Raw genomic sequence first — 24,291 nt, 5'->3', positions numbered from 1 at the left:
GTGACCACACAACAGGGTTCTATGGGCATTGTAAAGAGCAACTGTTGCAGGTGGTCAGTGATCCTCAGGCGAGAGTGCAGCTAGGACGAGTTGCTGCGAGTCAGGTGTTACTGGACAAAGTCAGACCTAATATGAAAACATTCGCCATCTCCAAATTTTATAGTGAGAGTTCATATATCACTCGCGGGCAGGCCAGAGCTTCCAAGTGGCACAAAATGAAGAAGAGTACGGCCCCCTTCACACCAGATGAGGAAACGTTGCATCACAATGTGGAATGGACGAATATTTTTCATGTCACATACTGCCAGCTCCATTAAAACTTGCTGGAGCATCCGTACCCCCTTGGCCATGGTTGGGAACTTAGAAATGGAAAGTGCCGATCAGTGCACCACACCATGCTACCTTTGCCCCGTCACCTCACTTCTCGCAACTATACAAACGGTAGTAACAGTGAGAGTAGCAGATAATTAGGAGAATCAACAGATTCAGATGACGATTGACTGTCTGCTGGGTCACTTAATTGCACTTAAGTTACATATTGAACTTAAATACATTGGAATTCCGTAAAAAAATATGAATATACAGATATATAACGAAGTTAAATATACATGTTCATGCATTTTTACTACCACATTTCATTAGTATTTTCTAGTTTCATTTCTATTTATTTTGTGACCATGGAGTGGTAATATTTGCAAGTTTAATCAACAAAATTTTGTAACCTGATAACCCTTATAATAAAATGTGTGTAGTTTTATCATCTATTACTCAAGAGAGTATGAAGAGCTTCATTAGAGCTCATTAGGAAGGAACTGCAACAAGATAATAAAAATGACATTTTTGTGCTGAAAATCGACTGTTATGGAAAATTTGAAGGTCAAAACAGTCATATCATAAAAGTAACACCAGATATAAATTTCTCAACTCCCCCAAAAATAAACTATATACTCAACAGCAGTGCAGGCCAAACCATTGAGAAAATGATTTTCAAAGTACGTTACGGCGGTCATTTTGGATTTTAGGCTCACGGATTCAGCCCGCAGTGTCTCGAGGGACGCCCTCGCTTTTTTTATTTAGCTTTCAGAGATGAAAAATCCACTGTGAAACGAACCGTCGCTCTCCAAGGCCACGGGACCCCCCAAAATGACCTTACGAAACTGACTGGTGACCCATCACGTGGTCGGGCTAAAGTGAATTACACATATATTTTTACGGTGCACACGAAGTTCATTCTAACCATCTATGAGTAGCAAAAACATAATAACAAGAAGCGCATGACGAAAATAACAACCACAACAGCAATAATGACTTTACAAAACAACTTTGTCGTTCAAATTGACTCAAGCCTCTGCCATATATACGTTAGACCAACCTGACACACTGACTTGCATTACCACACACAGCAGGACTTAAGATATCGATCAATCCTTCTTGGTAGCGCTAGCGTTGCATCTCTCTCTCTCTCTCTCTCTCTCTCTATATATATATATATATATATATATATATATATATATATATATATATATATATATATATATATATATATATATATATATTTCCATTTCCCTATTGTTAATTAATTTTGTGACACAATTTACCAGAAAGAATTAAAAAAAACAATCTTATCAGACAAAATACATACGATATTTCTGCCAATATCATAATTGGTATACCTGTATCTGGTTAACCTCTCAACGATACCTGTAACATTCCAAAGCGGCGTATTCGTGGAATATGGTGACGTTATAACGCCTGAGCGTTGGTTTAGGGGACCGAGCAATGTAATATATATATATATATATATATATATATATATATATATATATATATATATATATATATATATATATATATATATATATTATCATGTATATATGAGTGTGTGACTGTGTGTCGAAGCGCAAGCTCAGTGACACGCCACAAGATGTTTAACAAAACGTAGTGCTTTTGGCTGTGGGAACAGATGCTGAGCTAACGCAAGAATCAGCAAATAATGACAAATCATCCCAAGCCATCATAGGAAGCCACAACCTTCCGGACGAACCAACATGCAATAAAAAGAGCGAGCAACGCTGAGAAGGCGGAGAGAAGCAGACGGGTGACGGGTGGCGGCGAAGATCCTCCGTCTGCGCGCTGGGTGTGGCTTGCTCTCGTTTCGTGTGACCGCTCACGTAAACGTTGTAACTATTGCGTAAAATTGTCAATACCATTTTTATACGCGTGACGGCTGTTACGCTGCCCACTCACCCACCGCTTCCCCCTTTTTTATATATATATATATATATATATATATATATATATATATATATATATATATATATATATATATATATATATATATATATATAGCGTGACGGCGTCGCGTCCAGGACGACACGGGTTCGCGCCCCGGCCGGTGCCACAAGCTGGGATTTTTCAGTCACCACCGAGTGGCCTGAGGGCCGCTTTCACAGTCATTTCATTTGTTTTGATCGTTACCACTGGCCCCGATCGACGCTATAGTTTTCCACCTGAAACTAGCCTATGGGGTAGTGGCGGTTGCAGAGGAAGCGAGAGGTGTTGAGTATGTGTGCCAAGGTGCGGGGCTAGGCTCACCCCGCAGCCGCAACTACCCCATCGGCCAGTTTTAAGCTGAAATTCTATAGCGGCGATCGCCGCCATTGGTAACGATCAAAACAAACAAAACGACTGTCCAGAAGACCACCTATGAACCCGGACTCTAGATTCTAGGATCAAAGATGAGCTCCGGGGGGCAGCATGAGCCAATGGAAGATGGCGCCGCTATAAGAAAGCCTATCAGCACCATAGGCGAATACGTAAATATATGTATATATATATATATATATATATATATATATATATATATATGCGTGTGTGTGTGTAAGTGTGTGTGTGTGTGTGTGTGTGTGTGTGTGTGCATATATACAGTATATATGTAAATGTTATATATATATATATATATATATATATATATATATATATATATATATATATATATATATATATATATATATATATATTAAGGGTATGTAAGGGTCAGGAGATTTTCTGTGATACATATAGTATTGAAAATGGTAGCTAGTTCGTCGTGTATTATTTTCTTTAATACATTTGCACTTTGCTTTAAGAGTGTCTGTTTTCTCTCGTAATGAGTTGCATGGAATGGAGGCACACATTCCACGTACTTTCTCTATCCGTCATGCTAAAAAGCCTTGGTTTAATCACGCTTCTTCTCGTGCTATCAAAGATAGAGAAACTGCTTACAAAAGTTACCAGAGCCTTCATATTCCTGCTAATTATGATCTTTAGATTTCCGGCCGAAATCGTGCCAAGTCTATTCATCAATTCACCAAAAATACTTTCATCAATAGAAAATGCCACAACCTTGCTTTCTCTAATTCTTCCAGAGACTTCTGGCACCTAGCCAAAAATATCTCCTCCAATTGGTCTCCTTCATCTTTCCCTCCTCTCCTTAATCTTGACGGCAGCACTGCCGTCACATCTATCTCTAAGGCTGAACTCCTTTCTCAAACTTTCGCTAAAACCTCCACTCTGGACGATTCTGGGCATTTTCCTCCTACTCACCCCCCCTCTGACTACACTATGCCTGTTATTAATATTCTTAAGAATGTTGTTTTCTATGCCCTCTCTGGTCTCAACCCTCAGAAGGCTTATGGGCCTGATGGAGTGCCTCCTATTGTCCTTAAAAACTGTGCTTCCGTGCTAATACCCTGCCTAGTCAAGCTCTTTCGTCTCTGCCTTTCAACATTTACCTTTCCTTCCTGCTGGGAGTACGCCTACATACAGGCTGTGGCTAAGAAGGGTGAACATTCCAATCCCTCAAACTACCGTCCTATAGCTTTACTTTCCTGTATTTCTAAAGTTTTTGAATCTATCCTTAACCGGAAGATTCATAAGCATCTATCCACTTCTGACCTTCTATCTGATTGCCAGTATGGGTTCCGCAAGGGAAGTTCTACTGGTGATCTTGCTTTTTTAACTGACTCCTGGTCATCCTCTCTTTGCTGTTTAGGTGAAACATTCTTAGTTGCGCTACACATATCGAAGGCTTCCGGTAGAGTCTGGCATAACTCCTTGCTTTATAAACTAACCTTCTACGGATTCTATACTTCTCTCTGTACCTTTATCTCCAGTTTCCTCTCCGGCCGTTCTAGCCCTGCTGTGGTAGACGGTCACTGTTCTTCCCCTAAACCTATCAACAATGATGTCCCACAGGGATCTTTCTGATATTCATCAATAATATTTCCACAACAAACTGTCCTATCCACTCATCGCCGGCGACTCTACTTTGCATTATTCAACTTCTTTCAACAGAAGACCCTAACAACAGAAATTACAAGACTCTAGACGGGAGACTGCAGAATGCTTAACCTCTGACCTTGCTCTTATTTCCGATTGGGGCAGAAGGAACCTGGTGTTCTTTAATGCCTCAAAAAACTTAATTTCTCCACCTATCAACTCGACACAGTCTTCCAAACTCTTTGCCCCTATTTTTCGACAACACTCAGCTGTCACCTTCTTCTACACTAAACCTCCTCGGTCTATCTTTAACTGAAAATCAGAACTGAAATCTTCATATCTCTTCTCTCACTAAATCAGCTTCCTCGAGGTTGGGTGTTCTGTATCTTCTCCGCCAGTTCTTTTCCCCCGCACAGTTGCTATACATGTACACAGGCCTTGTCCGCCCTCGTATGGAGTAAGCATCTCACGTGTGGGGGGGTCCACTCACACAGCTCTTTTGGACAGAGTGGAGTCAAAAGCTCTTCGTCTCATCAACTCCTCTCCTCTTACTGATAGTCTCCTACCTCTTAAATTCCGCCGCCATGTTGCCTCTCTTTCTATCTTCTATCGATATTTTCATGCTGACTGCTCTTCTGAACTTGCTAACTGCATGCCTCCCCCACTCCCCCGGCCCAGCTGCACATGACTTTGTACTGAAGCTCTTCCCTATGCTGTCCATATACCTTACGGAAGAGTTAACCATCATCTTCACACTTTCATACCGTTCACTGGTAAACTCTGGAACAATCTTCCTTTAACTGTATTTCTTCCTGTCTACGACTTGAACTCTTTCAAGAGGAGAGTATTAAGACACTTCTTCTCCCGGAATTGACCTCTCTTTCGGTCACTCCTCTGAACTTTATTATTGGAGCAGTGATTAGCGGGCTTTTTTTTTATTATTGTATCCTTTTTTTTGCCCTTGAGCTGTTTTCTTTGCTGTAAAAAAAGAAATGACATCGCCGTATCTAGTCGTTTTTCTAGATCCGGATTTCGGGACTATAATCCTTAATAAGGGCGTTGAATAGACAACAAATTTCTTCCTTCTTTTCAACTGGGGCCTCGCTGCTTCCTTCTCCAGGGTTCCATGCTGACTGAATACTTTCCCCTTTCGCCCCGCCTTCTTTGTGCGCGCGCATCCTTGGTTGGTAGCTGCCCAACTGTCGTTTCAAGATATGGAGAGGCTGCAGGTCTTCAGCTTGAACGTTGAGCCTTGGCCTGATCTCTTTAATGTACAATGCCTCCATTAAAGGGAGGCGCAGCTTATCTGTACAAATGTTCAGGACTTTTGTGTTTTCTTCCAAGGTGTTTCTAGTTAATGTTTCTCCATGTTCATCTCGCAAATGTGCTCTTAGAGCTCCGGTACCCAGTTGGAATGTAAGGCGACGAGACAACCTTATTGTCATCATACCGATATACGAAGATGGGAAGACTTATTCTTGTTTCCTCTTAAGCACGTGAACCAGTATTTTTTTTTTTTTTTCGTTCTATCAATGGGGCCGGCAAGCTTTCTTGGCGGGGCCTGATGGTCGGCCCCAGCCTGTTATGGCACAGGCATGTGTTTCTAATGGTGCTATCTAGCTTGGCTCATGCAATTCCCCGACCTCATCTTTGATCCTCATTTTAGAGAGATAATCTAGAGTTCGGGTTGACAGGTGATCTTCAGGACAGCATGCGAATAGTTTAATGCCACTCGGCGGTGGTTGAAAAGTCCCAGCTTATGGCGGCTGAAGGTACGCAAACCCGGGTCCTCCTAGATGCCACGCCCACACGGTAACAACTCAGCCACTGCCTCCCCTGTATACGACATGAGACTTCTGGGTTGTCTCTTTGTCCATTCCAGTGTTGTTTTTGAATAAGGGGTGGCTGGTTTTCTTGTTTTTACAGTATATCTGAAGCTTTATCCTCATTTCTGGGTCTGTAGCCTCTACGTTGCGGTGCACTTTATGTCTCATGATCATTTCTTTTTCCACGTAAGCTGTTGATAAGAATGCTCTGTTATGTCAGCCGTCTTGTCAATTGTGTGTGCCAGCTGTCATTAATTTTCTTGGTTTAACGACTGATATCCTTCTCGCCTCTCGAAAATACATTAAAGCAAGTAATATACGCCCAACTAGCTATCACTTTCAATATATATATATATATATATATATATATATATATATATATATATATATATATATATATATATATATATATATATATATATATATAATTAAATAGTGGTTGGAGAGAAAATATTGTGGCGGATGTTTTGTAAGTAGATCATAAACAAGCAAAAGAGTCATGGTTAATGTAATGTTACGTTGGACAGAAATCTCTTATCAGACAATGCATATCTTCAGTAGCACACCTTGTTACTCCACCTTTATATGGGAATTGAAAATGGAATGGTAATAAATGGGAAATATTATAATATTAAACAACACTTAGAAGTGCAAACTATTAAACAGATAATATTTTTAACATTCTTCTTACATTTAAATAGAAAACCACAAAATTTGCTGCCACGAAAAATATAAAGAGAATTGGAAAAGGGTTCAACAATACTTAAAACCCAACATTCGGATCATCTATAAATGGTATATAATGAAACCACACCTGAATGTTAGGTCAATACTCCTTACCTGTCGACGTTGATGATATAATTGTTTTTCTATTGTAGCCGAGGACTCGAAACTGTGGCAGGGAGACATCCGACTCTATTACCACCGATTTATCTCCGGCGTGCCAAGAAAGGCGAATGTGGTCCATGCTGTAGCCGACTGTGGGGGCAAGGCAATTTTTAATGGAGTTGATAAGATAATTTTGGGGGTATAATTCAAGTGTACAGGTGTTAAACAGAAAGTAAGGAAGAAGAAGACAGTCCTGTAATGAAAGTCTTTATAATACATAGCGAAGTAGGTAGGGAACAGGAGTTGCGGTCGTTTTTGGAAGGGTACATCGCGCGAGCGTGTGTGTTTTTTGGGGGTAGGTGCCGCTTCTGCTCTGGTTTGACAGATATGAAGATTATAGGTGGAGCAACATGGCAGTTGTAAAATGTGTTGTGCAGGTATGGTAAGTGACCCTGATTGAACGTGACACGTAAACTATGAAAACCGATGCTAGAAAGGAGAAAAGAACCGGTGTAGGGGAGAGGTATGTGAGACATGTATGTAGAAGATTCTCGTCGAGGGGTATCATATGCTGATCAGAGGTGAGGGTGGTGGTACAGGTGAAATCAGAGACACGCCAACCGATAGAGTTGGTCTGTCGGCACTCTGCTAGGGGCCACCATTGGCAAAGGCCCGTGCTGCCCCCTATAAGTAGGGAGTAAATCTTTATCAACATATAAGTGAAATGGATAACACGTTTTAATGGGAAAGGTATGGTAAGTGACCCTATTTAATCGTGACACGTAAAATATGAAAAATGTCGCTAGACAGGAGTAAACGGACAGTGTAAGGGAGAGGTATGAGAGACATACGTGTTAGGTGGTTGATTCTCGTTGAGGGGTAACATACGCAAAATAAGGGTGAGGTGTAGCATATGTGTGACCAGCAAAGCTTCAGGTGAATATGTTGTGTAAGATCTAAAAGCATAGATGAAATTCCCTATGAAATATGTTAATTATGAATGAAGAGATGAATTGGTGAGGGTAGTGAGAGTGGTCAAAGTCAGGCTGACGTTAAAGGGGATAAAGGAATTAAAAATAACTACCATAAGGGCGTAAATGATCTGAATATAGGGAAAAATATAATGTTGAACATTTTATTAATGCACAACATTAAATGGATAGGTGTAGAGTGGCCAGCTATGGAAATGATCAGTTACTGATAATCAGAAGTATCATGAACGGAAGTTTAACCCCTTGGCTGCAGATTTCCTACCAGAAGACATCACCAAGCTACAGGAATGGAACAAAGTGTCTGCTACAATTCAATGAAGAAAAATGTAAAGTCCTGCACCCTGGGAGGAGATATCCAGCACACCAATACCACATGGGAAATACTCCACTATCCACTACAGAGCCAGAAAAGGACCTGTTACCAAGCTACCACTGAAGGCCAAATCCATGACAATCGCAGCGGACGGGTTAAGTAATAACGACACATGATACAATAATACACCACAACGGGCTGGGGCCGACGTCATAGGCGAAAAAAAAATGACGTAAAAGGTGTGATAATACGTATATATTAGATGTATGTAGAGGGAGTTAGATGGATGCAACAGAAATATGATGTCTATTGATAATTATAACGTGCGAACATTACAACTAAATACACAGCAGAGGAAACACAATATACTAGCTAAAAAAAACGGGAGAGAGTACATGATGGACTCCAAACAAAAATAATTAATTGTCCATTCATGCCTTCTCGTTCCATAAAAAAAATGCGAGTAATAAACAGGAGTAAGAAGTGGGGGAGAATAGCCAACCCGTTTTTTAGCTAGTATGTTGTGTTTTCTCTGCTGTGCATTTAATTGAAATGTAAGGAGGAGGAGAAAACATGGCAACGTAGTGAAACGGATAAAAGCCAGCCTATTACCTTTTACGAGGCTACCTGCTCTTGCGATCTGATCTCCTCGACAGGCACTTCAGAGCCTACAGAGCATGTGAAAGTACTTCGGTACGTACGTTCAGTTCACCCCTGATGCAACAACGTAGTGATCGATTAATTTTTTAAAGCTGATGATTTCTGCACTTACTACTTCCGAAGGAAGCATATTCAACTGACGGATGATTCGGTTTGAGAAAAAAAAAACATTCTTGCAAGTCAGGGTGACTCCCCCCCTCCCCCCCACCCCCTCATTCCTGACGAGGACTTGGAATGCGAGACTAGGAGGTGGCCTGGCGGTAGTCGCCAGGGGCGGCCCAAGCCAGTGTAGCAGTAGGAAGTGAAACCTCAGTTGAGGCATTTTCAGTAGAGTCACCGACAAGTCAAACGGAAGCATACAGACGCAAACGAGACCAAACGTGCTCAGTGATATGTTTGCCCAAAAGGCAAACGCCAGCAAAAGCTTTTCATTGGCCAATCAGCGAGTAGTAACCACAACACCACAGCAGTCAAGTTCCCGTAGGAATGTATTTTGAAGAATAGAATATAGAATATAATGTTCTTTGAGACCCAGAAGGTTGGTGTTGTATAAAGAAATAATTATGTTCTTGTCATTTCAAATAAAAAAATAAAAAACAAATGAAAATGACATAAGGCAAGGGAAAAAGGGAAAATGATGCGTTTTCTGATGACGCGCAGGCAGTGGTTTTGTGCCCCCCTTGGTTTATTATAACATCACCACTCTGCCCACGACTATGTAGTGTATGAGAGCTAAATGTACGTTGTTCTCAACCTCACAAATACGCCTTAACATTTTTCTTTCAGGAGTAGGAGATCGATACTTAGTTATTTAACGATACCCTGCTGTTAAGGTTATTGCCGTGTTTTATATCGTCCAGCAGCCAGTATTAAAATGACCAGTGCTGTACAATGCATACACAGTAACAAAGGAGTATATCAGTAGGTTATGTCGCTCCTTAAGAAACTATTTATAGCCTACTCCTGAAAAAAAAATCTCTCTCTCTCTCTCTCTCTCTCTCTCACACACACACACACACACACACACACACACAGGCTATTTACTTCAATCCTAGAAGCCTATATCCGTGTTTTTACTAACCCCACTATATGTTCTTTTCTCAACAATATTTCAACGTAGGAGACGATGTTTGTTTGTTTGTTTGTGTGTGTATGTGTGTGAGTATGTGTGTGTGTGTGTGTGTGTGTGTGTGAGAGAGAGAGAGAGAGAGAGAGAGAGAGAGTAATTTTGAAGTGATGTACAGTACATACAGACTGAAAATCAGTAGATTATCTTGCTATTTACAGAAATTATCGATAGCCTACTCCTGAAAATCTCTCTCTCTCTCTCTCTCTCTCTCTCTCTCTCTCTCTCTCTCTCTCTCTCTCTCTCTCACACACCCACACACCCATACACACACACACTTTAACTTCAATACTATTGAACGTTTTTTTTTATGATTCTACTCATCCGCAACATTTCCATATGTTTCTCTCTCTACAATATTTTAACGAGGGAGACGATTTGTGTGTGTGTGTGTGTGTGTGTGTGTGTGTAATCACTAACACCCAACAGTGCTTGAGTGGAAAATACGGGAAGCGGAATACGGTCGCAGTAATGAAATGTGTGTTAGAGTATTTTTTTTCAGGAGTAGGATATCAGCAGCTTCTGTATGTAGTGAAATGACCTATGATTATACTAACTCATGGGGAGCATACGCCCGAGCAAGCTCCCATGCAGTTGATCTCTCCATCCCAAATCCCTCCCGGCAGAATCAGCTGGCTTGCCTGATCCATGAGTTCCGTGGGCGTCCCTTTGGTCTCCTTCAATCAGGGTTGTCTCATACAGAAACAACCCTGTGTGCAGGGTCGACGTTCGGGAGGCGCGCCACGTGCCCATATAGCTGGTGTAATAGGAGAAAGTGCGACATCAGGAGGAAATGAGACATTGTTGTGCGCATGCGTTGCTGTCTCAAACACACGAATGAACACACACACACACACGCCCGCTCGCTCGCTCGTGGCGGAAGATGCCTCTCCTCAGAGCTTAACCAAGGCAGTGGTTTTCTATCCTCCTTAGTTTATTATAATATCACCACTCTGCCCACGACTGTCTGGTATATGAGAGGTAAATGTACGGCTAAAAGTAGGCTATGAATAGTTTCTTAAGTAGCGACATAACCCAGTTATATTCCTTTATTGCGGTTTACATATTGTATAGCACTGGTCATTTTAACACTGGATACTAAACGATATGAAACAATTATAAATATAACAGTAGGCTATCTGGTTAAATAAACTAAATATTGATCACCCACTCCTGAACAAACTATTTAAGGCGTCTTTGTGAAGTAGAGAACTACGTACATTTACCTCTCATACACCACACATAATTTAAGGATAGAAAACCCCTGCCTTGGTTAAGATCTGAAGACAGGCACCTTCCACTACGAGCGAGCGAACGACCGTGTGTGTGTTTGTGTGTGTGTGTTTGTACGTGTGTTTATGATACAACAGCGCATGCGCACAACGATATCTCATTTCCTCCTAATGTCGCACTTCCTCCTTCTACACCGGAGTTGGTGTTCAAGGACTAAGCTCGTAACAGGCCTCGATTCAGTTTCACGGAGTAGTCGCTGGATCGAAACAAAGTCATCCTGGTCATACTCCATGATCCTGCGATGGCACTTGGTACCAAAAGCATAGACGCGCCTCTCAGTGTCACAAATTCAGTGTCCATGTTTCGCGGCTGTAAAGTAAGACAGAGCACAAGCTACTAAAAGATTCGAATCATTGTCCGCCTGCATAGATATCGACAACGCCATATACTCGTATTGAGTGAGTTAATAACACCATCGGCCAGCCCAGTCCGTTGAGTGACTTCATGGTACGACCCACCATTTTTATGCACTACGCTACCAAGTTAACTTCGACAACCTCACCATTGTTTACTTCAACCCTATAAGCCTATCTCCGTGTTTTTACTTATCCCCCAACCATATACTTGTTTTCTCTACAGTATGTTAACGTGGGAAACGATGTGTGAGAGAGAGAGAGATTTTGAAGTGTTGTACCATATAAAAAATAATAAAAGTATAATCATAGCTCATCTCGTTATATCTACAGAAGCTATTGATAGGCTATTCCTGAAAATAAGTAATCTCTCTCTCTCTCTCTCTCTCTCTCTCTCTCTCTCACACACACACACACACATATTTCATTACTTCGACCCCATTCGTCTTACCGTATTTCCCATCTATCCACTTTTGGGAGTTATTGATCACACACACACACACACACACATCGTCTCCCATATTGAAATATTGTAGAGAGAGAAAAATATAAAAGTTGCGGAATGAGTAAAAACATGAAAAACTAACCTAAAAGGATTGAAATTAAAATAATAATGTGTGTGTGTGAGAGAGAGAGAGAGAGAGAGAGAGAGAGAGAGAGAGAGAGAGAGAGAGAGAGAGAGAGAGATTTTGAAGTGCTGAGCCATATAAAAAAAAAAAAATGAGTATAATTATAGGTTATCTCGTTATAAGAACGTAAGGAGTCTGCAAGAGGCCGGTTGGCCTATACAAGGCAGCTCCTGTACACTCAACCCCTCCTTACCTCACCATCCATGGCTTTATCTAACCTCTTCTTGAATGTATCTATGGTATTGGCACCCACAACATGGCTCCCAAGCCTGTTCCATTCGTCCACCACTCTATTGGTGAACCAATTCTTGCCTATGTCTTTGTTGAATCTGAATTTGTCTAACTTAAAACCATTTCCACGCGTCCTACCTGGCTCTTTCACTCTCAAAATTTTATTGACATCCCCTTTATTAAATCCCTTCATCCATTTATAAACTTCGATCAAGTCTCCTCGCACCCTTCGCCTTTCTAGAGAGTGTAGATTTAACTGCTTCAGCCTGTCTTCATAAGGCAAGTTTCTCACACCCTGAATCATCTTTGTCATCCTCCTCTGTTCAGATTCTAACATCTTGATATCCATTCTATAGTAGGGGGACCAGAACTGAACTGCATAATCGAGATGAGGTCTAACTAGTGCTAAGTAAAGTTTGAGGATGACTTCAGCGCTCCTATTGCTCACGCTCCTTGAGATGAAACCTAGTACTCTGTTTGCCCGATTTTTAGCCTGAATGCATTGAGCCCTGGGACGGAGGTCAGCGCTTACTAGGACTCCTAAGTCTCTCTCACGCCCAGACCCTTTTTTTTTTTTTGTTTTTTTTTTTTTTACGTCGTTGCCTGTTGCGCCGGTAGGCATATTCCTGGTGGGGCCTGATGGTCGGCCCAAGGGTTCTTCCAGGTGGAGCCTGATGGTCGGCCCAGCCCGTTCTGGCGCAGGCGAGTGTTTATAGTGGCGCCATCTTGCACTGGCTCATGCTGCCCCCCCGGAGCTCGTTCTTGATTCGCTTGGACGGCTTCCTCTAGAGTCCGGGTTGATGGGTGGTCTTCAGGACAGCATGTGGGTAGTTTTAAGCCACTCGGCGATGACTAAAAAATCGGAGTGGTAGCGTGCTTAGAGGAGTGTCATTTAAGGAGTAATTGTGTAAGGGGTTATTCCTACCTACGCTCAAAATGCTACACTTCCCGACATTGAATTCCATCTGCCACTTCCTCGCCCAATCATATAGTCTGTCAAGCTCATTCTGGAGAACGGTAGCGTCGTTGTCTGATTGGATTACTCTACCGATCTTGGTATCATCTGCGAACTTATTGACATCGCTGCTAATTCCTGTGTCCAAGTCATTGATGTAAATAATAAAAAGCAGAGGACCCAGCACCGACCCCTGTGAGACTCCACTCGTAACACTGCCCCATTCAGATTTCCTACCATTGATTTGCACTCTCTGCTTCCTACCACTAAGCCAAGCCCTGATCCAGTTCAAAACTTTCCCATCTACGCCATGAGCCTGTAATTTTAGTAATAGCCGGTGATGAGGGACCTTGTCGAACGCTTTACTGAAATCTAGATATAATATGTCATAGTTTTCATCTCTGTCAACCGCCTCGATTACTTTAGTGTAGAAGGACAACAGGTTAGTAAGGCTAGACCTACCCTTTGTGAACCCATGTTGTGAATCATAAATTAAATTATGCTTTTCTAGATGGCCCCGAATGCTCCGGGCTATAATTGACTCTTACATCTTTCCTACAACTGATGTTAAGCTAATTGGGCGATAGTTTGAGGTGGCTGACTTGTCTCCCTTTTTGAAAATCGGCGTCACATTAGCTACTTTCCATTGATTGGGCACATACCCAGAATTTACGGACATCTTAAAGATATCGGCAAGAGGGCCACTAAGGACTTTCTTGCACTCTTTCAGAACCCTTGGGAATACTTCGTCTGGGCCCGGCGATTTGTTTTTCTTCAACCTACCAATCTCATCCTGGACTACTTGCCTAGTGATGATCACATCCCTCAACTTGTCGTTCTCGTCACCCTCATATATCTGAACTCTCTCCGGAATGGTTGTTAGATTTTCCTGCGTGAAAACTGAGAGGAAATAGTCATTCATCATTTGGCTCATATCTTCTCCATTCTCAACGAACTCGCCCGTGTTTGTTTTCAACGGTCCAATTCTGTCCCTTGTTTTCGTCCTGTACAATTTGAAGAAGCCCTTGGGATCGCTCTTGGCCTCGTTGGCTACCCTAATCTCATAATTTCTTTTTGCTAGGCGGGTGTTCTTCACCGACCTGGCTAGCTCAACATACCTACCCCTGAGGTGGATCTCTCCGTTCCTTATTTTCCTATAAATTCCTCTCTTCAAGCCTATTTCATGCTTGAGTCTGCGGGTCATCCATTTGGGGTCGTTATTTTCCTTCCTACGTGCTTGGTAAGGGATATGCTGTCTCTGACCCTCTGCAATTTCTCTAACTAAATTATTGTAGGTCATTTCTACTTGGTTCCCCTGTCTTTCCGGTTCCAGCCCTGAGATCTGGCCCTCATCCAGCTCTAAGGTTTCCCAATTTACCTCCTCAAGGTGTCTTCTGAGCCCCTCATAATCAGCTCTCCTAAAGTCGGGCACCAACACAGGGTTGAGTTCATGGGTCACCGCCCAGTCTAATTTAAACCTAATTTCCTTTTGATCACTGCCACCTAATTCTCCCCCAACATCTAGCTCGCTGATCATATACTCGGTGTTAGTTAAGACCAAGTCCAGAATGTTGTTACCCCTGGTGGGCTCTGTTACTGCCTGCTTGAGAAAATTAACTTGTATTACTTTCAGAAAATCCTCAGACTCTAGATCACCCACCACGCCTTCCCAATCTATATTCCTATAGTTAAAATCCCCCATTATGCAGACATTTTTGCTCCTGCTCGCCCTGCCTACTTCTTGTTGTAATATATCAGTGTCCTGCCTGCTGAGGTTGGGTGGCCTGTAAAGAACCCCTAGAATTAGTTTGTCTTTCCCTTTGTGGACGTCCACCCAAACTGATTCTGAGTCGCCATTTGTTTGAATACAGTTGTTAGCGGAACATTTAAGTGTGTCTTTAACATAAAGTGCCACCCCCCCTCCCCTTCTTCCCTTTCTATCTTTGTGAAACATCTGGTTACCATCTATTTCATACTCAGACATGAAGTTTTTGTTGGCAGTATCCACCCATGTTTCCGTGATAGCTATAACGTCGAATTTCTCGACACGTGCTTTCCCCCTCAGTAGATCTATCTTGTTCCTGAGACTCCTACTGTTGGTGTTATAAGCCGTTAGCCCATCCTTTCTTATATCCTTTCGGTTTCTCCTGCGCCCCCTAGTCCCAGTCTGCGATGCATTGACAGGCCCTCCCCCCTCGCCTACTCTAAAAAATTCTGTAGGGTGCTAAGTGATCGCTCGAGGGAGTCTGCGAGAACCTCCACCCCCTGGAGTGACAGGTGCACGCCATCCTTGGCATACAAGGTGCCTTTATTGAAGAAGAGGTCCCAATTGTCAAGGAAAAGCCAACCATTTCGCTTACAGTGGGCCGCCAGCCTGCTGTTTACTGCTAAGGCTCTGGAAAGCCATCCCTCTCCCACCCCCCTCCTCGGCAAAACCCCACAAACAGCCGGCACCCCCCCCGAAGTCCCTCACTTTAGCAAACGATTCCCTGAAGCGCCGAAATATCTCTTCCCTACCCACCTTACTGATGTCATTACCACCGAAACTGCAGAAGACGATTGGCTGTGTCCCCTCCCCTGCTAAAATTTCCTCCATTCTGTCAGATACGTGCTGGATGCCTGCCCCGGGAAAGCACACTCGAAGCCTATTTTCCTTATCCCTTGAACAAAAGTACCTGTCAATGAACCTGACTTGTGAGTCCCCAACCACCAGTACTTTCCTCTTATTAACTTTGTCAGTAGACGGGAGGGAAGCCGCTACAGGAGGAGAGGGAGGGGCGGCAGCAGGGGAGGGGGAGGAGGAGGAGGAGAAGGAGGAGGAGGAGGAGGAGGAGGAGATGCAGAAGCTATTGATAGCCTATTCCTAACCCCTCTCTCTCTCTCTCTCTCTCTCTCTCTCTCTCACACACACACACATCGTCTCCCACGTTAAAATTTTGTAGAGAGAAAAATATAGAAGTTGCAGGATCAGTAAAAACATGGAAAACTAACCGAATAGAATTGAAGTTTAAATATTAACGTGTGTGTGTGTGTGTGTGTGAGAGAGAGAGAGAGAGAGAGAGAGAGAGAGAGAGAGAGAGAGAGAGAGAGAGAGAGAATTTTGAAGTACTGAACCATATAGAAAATAATAAATAAGTATAATCATATGTTATCTCGTTGTATACAGAAGTTATTGACAGGCTTCTCCTAACCCCCCCACCTCTCTCTCTCTCTCTCTCTCTCTCTCTCTCTCTCTCTCTCTCTCACACACACACACACACCGTCTCTCACGTTAAACTATTTTAGAGAGAAAAATATTGAAATGTTGCTGGATAAACAAAAACATGGAAATCTAATCTAATACGATTGAAGTCATAATATTAATGTGTGTGTGTGTGTGTGTGTGTGTGTGTGAGAGAGAGAGAGAGAGAGAGAGAGAGAGAGAGAGAGAGAGAGAGAGAGAGAATAGTTATTTTCAGGAATAGCCTATCAATAGCTTTTGTACATTTTTTTTTATTTTTTTATTTTTTTTTTTTTTTACGTCGCGTGCTATTGCGCCGGTAGGCTTCTTCCCGGTGGATCCTGATGGTCGGTCCAAGGCTTCTTCCCGATGGGTCCTGATGGTGACCCAGCCTGTTCTGGCGCAGGCGAGTGTTTATAGTGGCGCCATCTTGCATTGGCCCATGCTGCCCTCCCGGAGCTCATCTTTAATCCTAGAATCTAGAGTCCGGGTTGATAGATGGTCTTCTGGACAGCATGTGGGTAGTTTTAAGCCACTCGGCGACGGCTGAAAAATCCCAGCTTGTTGGCACCGGTCGGGGATTGAACTCGCGTCCTCCTGAATGCGGGGCCGTCTCGCTATCAATTCAGCCACCGTCTATAATACTAATTATTTTTGATATGGTACAACATTTCAAAATCTCTCTCTCTCTCTCTCTCTCTCTCTCTCTCTCTCTCTCTCTCTCTCTCTCTCTCTCATACACACAAAAAAAATATCACGTTAACAAATTGTAAAGAAAAAAATAATGATATAGATGAGTGATTTGTACAAACACGGAGATACGCTAATAGGTTTGAAGTAAAAAGTGTGTGTGTTTGTGAGAGAGAGAGAGAGAGAGAGAGAGACTGTCAGGAGTAGCCTATCAATAGCTTCTGTAGATATATTGGGATTAGCTGTGATTATACTCATTTATTATTATTTTATGTGGTACAACACTTGAAAATCTCTCTCTCTCTCTCTCTCTCTCTCTCTCTCCAACCCCTCCCCCCACACACTCACACACAATTTTTTTTCTTACGTTAACATATTGTAGAGAAAAAAATATATAGCTGAGGGATTAGTACAAACACGGCGATAGGGTATTAGGATTGAAGTGAAAAGTGTGTGTGTGTGTGTGTGTGTGTGTGTGTGTGTGTGTGTGTGTGTGATTTTTTTTTTTATAATTATGAGTAGGCTATCAATAATTTATGTTGGGACATAATTAACCTATTGTATTATTAATTTATGGCTGTTTATATATTGTATAGCACTGGTTATATAACACTGGATGCAAATATGACAGTAAGTTATGTCGTTAAATAAACAAATATTGATCGCGTATTTGTGGAATGTAGAACAACGTACGATTATCTCATACACCACATAGTCGTGGGCTGGTGATGTTATAATAAACTAAGGAGGATAGAAAAGCCTGCCTTGGTTATGCTCTGAGGAGAGCCCTCACGGAACCTCACGCCGCCTCGGCCCTCGGCGCTGAAGAGCGAATTGTCAGTAGTAAGTTTGGGCACAGTCTGGCTCTAAACGCAGGGGAATGCGTCTTTTCAGGAGGACACCTCTTGTCTCGCCACACCGGCAGCTGGAACTCCAGCGTGGACGACCATGTTGTTGTCGTGAGTTGCCATTGGCCATTGCCATTCGCCACCCGTGGACGTGAGAGGCTCCGCGCCTTCATTTCTGTATGAATATAAATTCAATGCCCACTCTTTAGTTACAGCAGCTTAGAAATGCAGTGCTTGCTGTGCCGTAAAGGTCAACTCGCCAGTAACATTATTATTATTTTCTAGGGCTGTGTGAGAGAGTACGTCTTGTTGAAGTTCCCGCGAGGCCTCCGGTGGCTGAGCTGGCCAGACCTTTCGACGAAAAAAGTATACTGTTCTCTCACTTTTCGGTCCCGTTGGCTTGACTTTGAATTTGCAGAAACCTCAACGAATGCAGTATTGTCTTGCCCTTAACAGTTAGCCTTACAACTAACGTTATGTTTCCAGAAGTTGCTATTGAGGAGAGCCATCCCATTTTTAAATTTCCCTCAGAGCAGGGGCGGGGCTTTCCACTTGTTCTCGCCCCGCGCAGGCGTCTCTTGCTCGTGACCCCAGGGGTGCGTTTGAGAGAGCGACTCGGGCCGCCCGGACCGCCCCGGGTCCTCTCAAACGCGTGACGCCGCAGCCCGAGTTGCCAACTCGAACCGCCCGCTGCAACTCGGTTTGGAGAAGTGGAGCGCCTCCGTGCTGTGATGACATCATCAGCAAATATGGCGGCCCAAACAAACACAAATAAGTGCTTCCATTGCATTTCACCTCTTTGTGCCACCATAACCACTGCAGCTTCCTTTTCATCTTCTGGTACAAGGAGCTCGTCGGCCAGAACAGCTTGTGATGCATGTTTAAACGTCGTCAGGAATATCAGCGGATGCCATTTTGCTGTTAGAACAGCTAGTAAACGTCGTCAGAAAGATCAGCGGACGCCATTTTGCTGCCAGTGAGTCGCCGTTACCATAGCAACGACGAGGCTTAACTGAGAGGCGAACAAAAGCGTTTGATAAGAGGGGTCCGGGTCGTCTGGGCGCCCGGGGCCGCCCGAGTCACTCTCTGAAACGCACCCCAGTCGCGGGGTCGCGCTCTCTCTTCCGCCATCTGCCCTGCGGGGCGGACCTAGAGGTCGGCTCGCTCCTCTCACCCCTTCATCTGGGCCAAGGTTGCTGCTGTTGTCTTTGTCTTTGTGGTGTTCTCGCTCTGGCACGTGACTTGTGAATTGTACAATCGTGGTACCCAAGTGTTGACACAGATTTCAGTAACTTTCGTTCACAGGCACTTAAGAATTCTCCTTTTTAATTTGATTCACAAGCAATAGATTTGTAAAATACCTGATGAAAACATTTGCTTATGAATAAAAGAAGGTAACAGTACTTTGTTGGGGGTGAAAATATTAGTCTAATGCTAGAACAATTAGCATGTCATTAATTTGGCTTTGCTTTCTGGCAACTACCAATGGCTGATCTTTCCGCTATTTGTATTACTATAACACGAAGACTCATTCCTCAAAGACAAGGGCAAGGAAAGCTGATAGAAAATTTGTATAGAATTTCAGCGTGGTATGATATCTAGTAGATGTTAAATTCTTCGTGTTGAAATTTATGATAGGGATTTCGGCCGAGAAATGTGTCTTAACAAGAGCTATAAAAGAGCATCAGGACAGTGAATAAATTACACAACACAACACATTTTTACTTTTTTTTCTGTTGACCTAAGTTTGAGACCTGTTCTTGGGTAATTTGGGGTCACTGAGTTTAAAAATGACAATATTTTTTTTTCTATCACGTCCAGTTTATTATCTATGGGCTGGTCCATGTTGGCCCCACCCATAGCTATAAGAGATATCATAGGTAATCTTATATGTTGATATTTATTTTATCTAGGTATTTAAACAGTTATTTATCTATCTAGACACACGTAGATATATAAATATATTGTATATTTTTAAAAGCGAAGGGTACTCTACAGTATGATCCTCATGAATGGAGACTCTAGGTAGTTCAAAGGAGAGTCTAAAATGTGTTTTATTCCCATTGGTCACTCTGTGCCTTTAAAAGAGAATCATGAACACATTATAACTGTATTAGATTTACTCAAGTAGATGAACACAAATGTGTCATATGTGTGGATCTGAAAATGGTCAACTTTTTACTTGGCCAACAAGGAGGGTATACAAAATATCCGTGTTTCCTGTGTTTATGGGATAACCGAGCGAAAGACAAACATCGGGAACAGAAACTCTGGCCAGTTAAAAAAAAGTTTGACTGTTGGGGAGAAGAATATCATGCACCAACCCCTTGTTAAGAGAGAGAAAGTCATCATCCCACCCCTTCATATTAAACTAGGACCAATGAAGCAGTTTGTCAAAACTCTTAATGTGGAGGATGACTGTTCCAAATTCATATGTACAACATTTCCTGGCCTAAGTTATGATAAAATAAAGGCTGGTGTTTTTGATGGGAGACAGATCAGAAAGTTAATGAAATGCCAAAACTTCTCGAGCTCGATGATTTGTGGCTGTTCTAAAAGGATTTTTGGGTAGCAAAAAGGCAGCACACTACAAGGATTTGGTGGAGACATTGCTTGATAGCTATCATCTTTTAGGCTGTAACATGAGCATAAAAGTTCATTTCTCAAGAGCCATCTCGATGAATTTAATGCTACTCTTGGAGACGTCAGCGATGAGCATGGCGAGCACTTTCATGAAGATATCAAGGTTATGGAGGAGAGATATCAAGCCAGATGGGACACACACATGATGTCAGTCTACTGTTGGAGTATTCAAAGAGATTGTGTAAACATGAAACACTCCAGGTGCTCTCATAAGTAGAAATTTGTTCCATGAATATGGTGGTTGTTTGTGCTCTATCCATTATATTTTAGAATTAATCAGATGTGTTTAATAAAAGGTGATGTTATCTTAGATTTCATTTATCATTTCAGATGCTATTGACATTATAACTTATGGTTTTAAGATATAAGACTTAGTAAACTATCCTGACCAAGTAAATTATTCATATAGTACATCATAAAATAGGGATGCTATAGAATGAAAACCTGATGTGTTAGCAAAAAATGGACGCCATATTTGAAATCAGCACCAGTCCGGTGCCATCCCTCCTGTCTGGAAAAAGGGGGTTGGTCGTCCCAATCTGGAAAGGGAAAGGGGATCGACAGGACTGCAACTGTTATCGCGGTATTACACTGATCAGTGTACCGGGCAAAGTGCTTGCTCATCTGCTGCTGATGCGAATTCGATCTCATCTGCTAAAGTTGCAGATACCTGAACAGTCCGGGTTCTCGCCCGGCAAGTCAACAATTGCCCGGATACTAGCACTTCACGTCCTTGTGAAACGAAGATGTGAGTTTCGACATGGGCTACTCGCAGCCTATGTTAATCTAATAAAGGTTTTTGGCTCAGTGCATAGTGAGGCAGTCTGGGACATTGAGTAGACCCGTGGAATTCCTTCAAGGATTATATTATTGACATGATGACTGGCCTTTACTCTGGGACTGAAAGTGCTATGAAGTGTGGGAGAGGCGTTACAGGCTTCTTCCCTGTTAAGTCAGGAGTGAGGCAGGGGTGCGTCCTTGGTCCATCATTTTTCAACACTTGCATGGACAGGACAGGACATGGACAGGGTATTAGGAAAAGTTGCTGATCAAAGTCATTGCGGTTGGCAACATCAAAGTCACTGATCTTGTGTTTCCTGATGATGCTGTACTTCTCGCGGAATCGCTGGAGGTCTTGGTGTTGGCTCTCGAAGTGCTGGATGAGGAGCCAGAATCTCTGGGACTGAAGGTCCCTTTGCCCAAAAGCAAGGTTCAGTTTTTTAAAGCTTGTTTGTTGACATAGTTGAGACTAACCATGAATGTGATGAGAATGTCGAGGTCACCAAAAGGTTCACATACCTTAGTAGTGATGTACATATCAATGGTGAGTCTTACCAGGAAAGCACTCAACGGACTAGCCTAGTCCATGGTTTTGACTCGTTCAACAAGAGTATATGGCGTTGTCGGTATAGGTACACACAGACATTATGCCCAGGGCTTACTTACGCCTCACTCACATCATACGCTCACCAGCGGGAGTAGCCTCAACAACAAATGCCTGCAGTTGACTGAAGATGTCAGACAGTTACCATTCTTCATGCCGGATCAGTAGTAGGTGTGTCCTACAATACAGATCTTGCCACTGCCAGGTCTCCTCTTCTACTCAGAGAGTCCCCCTATACCCACCGTCAGCCTTCTGAACTCATTTCGTTAGATAAGGCTATCGGGGGTCCTCCGAATTTCCTTCGGAAATTCCAGGAGCCTACACTAGTAGTAATCTGAAGATTAATCTCAGGCATGGTTCAGTGGGCGGGTGCCTCATCTGCAACACTGCGGCCACCCCCCCATAAAGAGAGGTCAAGGGGCCCTTTCCCCTTCGATGTGCCGGTCTCGTAGGTTTTGACTTAAACGCGTCAAGGCAACAGGCGAAACGGATGCATCGAGAATGGCATCCGCTCGTTTAATCCACCCAGCAAACCTGGGTCGGGGTCGAGGCTGAAGCCGTGATCCCAACTTCTTAGTTCTTATAAATATTTAATCTTAAGTGCATTAGAAGTCTAGTAGAGGCCAGTAGGGCTATGTAAAGCCGCTGTTGTGAACCTAACTACCTAACCTCTCTATCCATGAAACTGTCCAACCTTTTCTTGAATGTATCTATCGTACTGGCACTTGCAACATGACTGCCAAGCCTGTTTCACTCATCCACACCTATATTCGTAAAACAATCTTGCCTCTGACCTTGTTGAATTTGAATTTTGCTCAAGCTTTGATTTGGGATTTAGAATGAGTGGTTGCAAGCCTCATTCCAAAGAACCAAGGAAAAGTGTTCGACCGACTGATTGCTGTAGACACATAACATCTGAAAGGCTAAATCCCCCCGGCCATTCATTAAGACAATATCACAATCAATCAATAGCAACACACGCCTGGGGGCACGTCGCCTCGCACACACTATGACTTCAACCACAGGGTTTTCTATGAGCGTCTCCATGCAGACCCCCATCCTATACTAAGTATCTCATGGCGGGGTCTATACCTTCAACTTGGCTCGATCACTATGGGTTATCTCTTACAGAAACCTCTCGATGAACAGGGTCTACTTCTAAGTAGCGTGCCATATGCCCGAATGGACGTAGGTGACGTTCCAGGACAATACAGGTAATAAGCCTAGAAAAATTGTCACGGAATATTATCCGGTTTGACACAGCCATTCCAGAAAAATCTCGTGGTTCTGTAAAGGCATCAATCTGTCCCTTCAATTCGCTATTCAGCGTCCATATATCAAAGCCATAGAGCATGCCAAGGACCACAAATTACTTGAATATCCAAATATTTGTTATGCACAGTTACCAGAAACGTCATATACTGTACTCGTGCTTAGCGAGTCTATAAAATCGTAGGCCAATCCAGTTCTCCGTAAGACTTTTTGACGAGACCCACTGTACAAAAAAGCACTATAAATTGTATTAGTAATAGTTGTTGTAGTATTACATAATAAGAGTAGTTTTATTATAGGAATGGAGACAGATCAGTTACAAAAACAAAAAAGTCCGCTAGGCGATGCTCCGGCAAAAGAAAAAGAAATGACCAGAAGAGAGATCAATTTCAAAAGGCAGGGTGTCTTGATACTTTCCTTTTGAAGAAGTTCAACTCGTAGGCAGGACGTTATACAGATAGAAGAAGGCTGGCTGCTTCAGAGTTTATCAGCAGAAAGGATAAAAGAATAAGGGTGATGGTCAACTCTTTGGATAAAATGGGGATAAGCAGGTGTAGATCGGTCGTATGCTGCGGGAAGGGGGAAGGTGTGCAGCTAGTAAGTTCGCAAGAGCAGTTAGCAAGAAAAATCGATAGAAAACAGAAAGAGGTGCAACACGGCGGCTGGCTTTAATGTGGAGAAGGATGCCAGTAAGAGAAGAGGAGTTGATGAGACGAAAAGCCTTTGACTCCACTCTGTCCAGCAGTATGTGTGTGGGTCCCCCACACA

The 24,291-nt window shown here is 42.8% G+C and overlaps 1 protein-coding gene across 2 annotated transcripts in view; it reads right to left on the bottom strand.

The window, feature by feature from the left end:
- The window catches only part of LOC127005568 (gamma-aminobutyric acid receptor subunit beta-like), a 120,112-nt gene that overhangs the window by 90,315 nt on the left and 5,506 nt on the right, over positions 1–24,291 (bottom strand). For both annotated transcript variants that reach the window (XM_050874504.1, XM_050874505.1), the window contains one exon: positions 6,927–7,064. In XM_050874504.1, the coding sequence (XP_050730461.1) occupies positions 6,927–7,064 (138 nt within the window). The remainder of the gene's footprint in view (positions 1–6,926; positions 7,065–24,291) is intronic.

Source organism: Eriocheir sinensis, chromosome 30 (genome assembly GCF_024679095.1).
Source record: "Eriocheir sinensis breed Jianghai 21 chromosome 30, ASM2467909v1, whole genome shotgun sequence".
Taxonomy (NCBI): domain Eukaryota; kingdom Metazoa; phylum Arthropoda; class Malacostraca; order Decapoda; family Varunidae; genus Eriocheir; species Eriocheir sinensis.
This window is presented reverse-complemented; position numbering and strand designations above follow the sequence as displayed.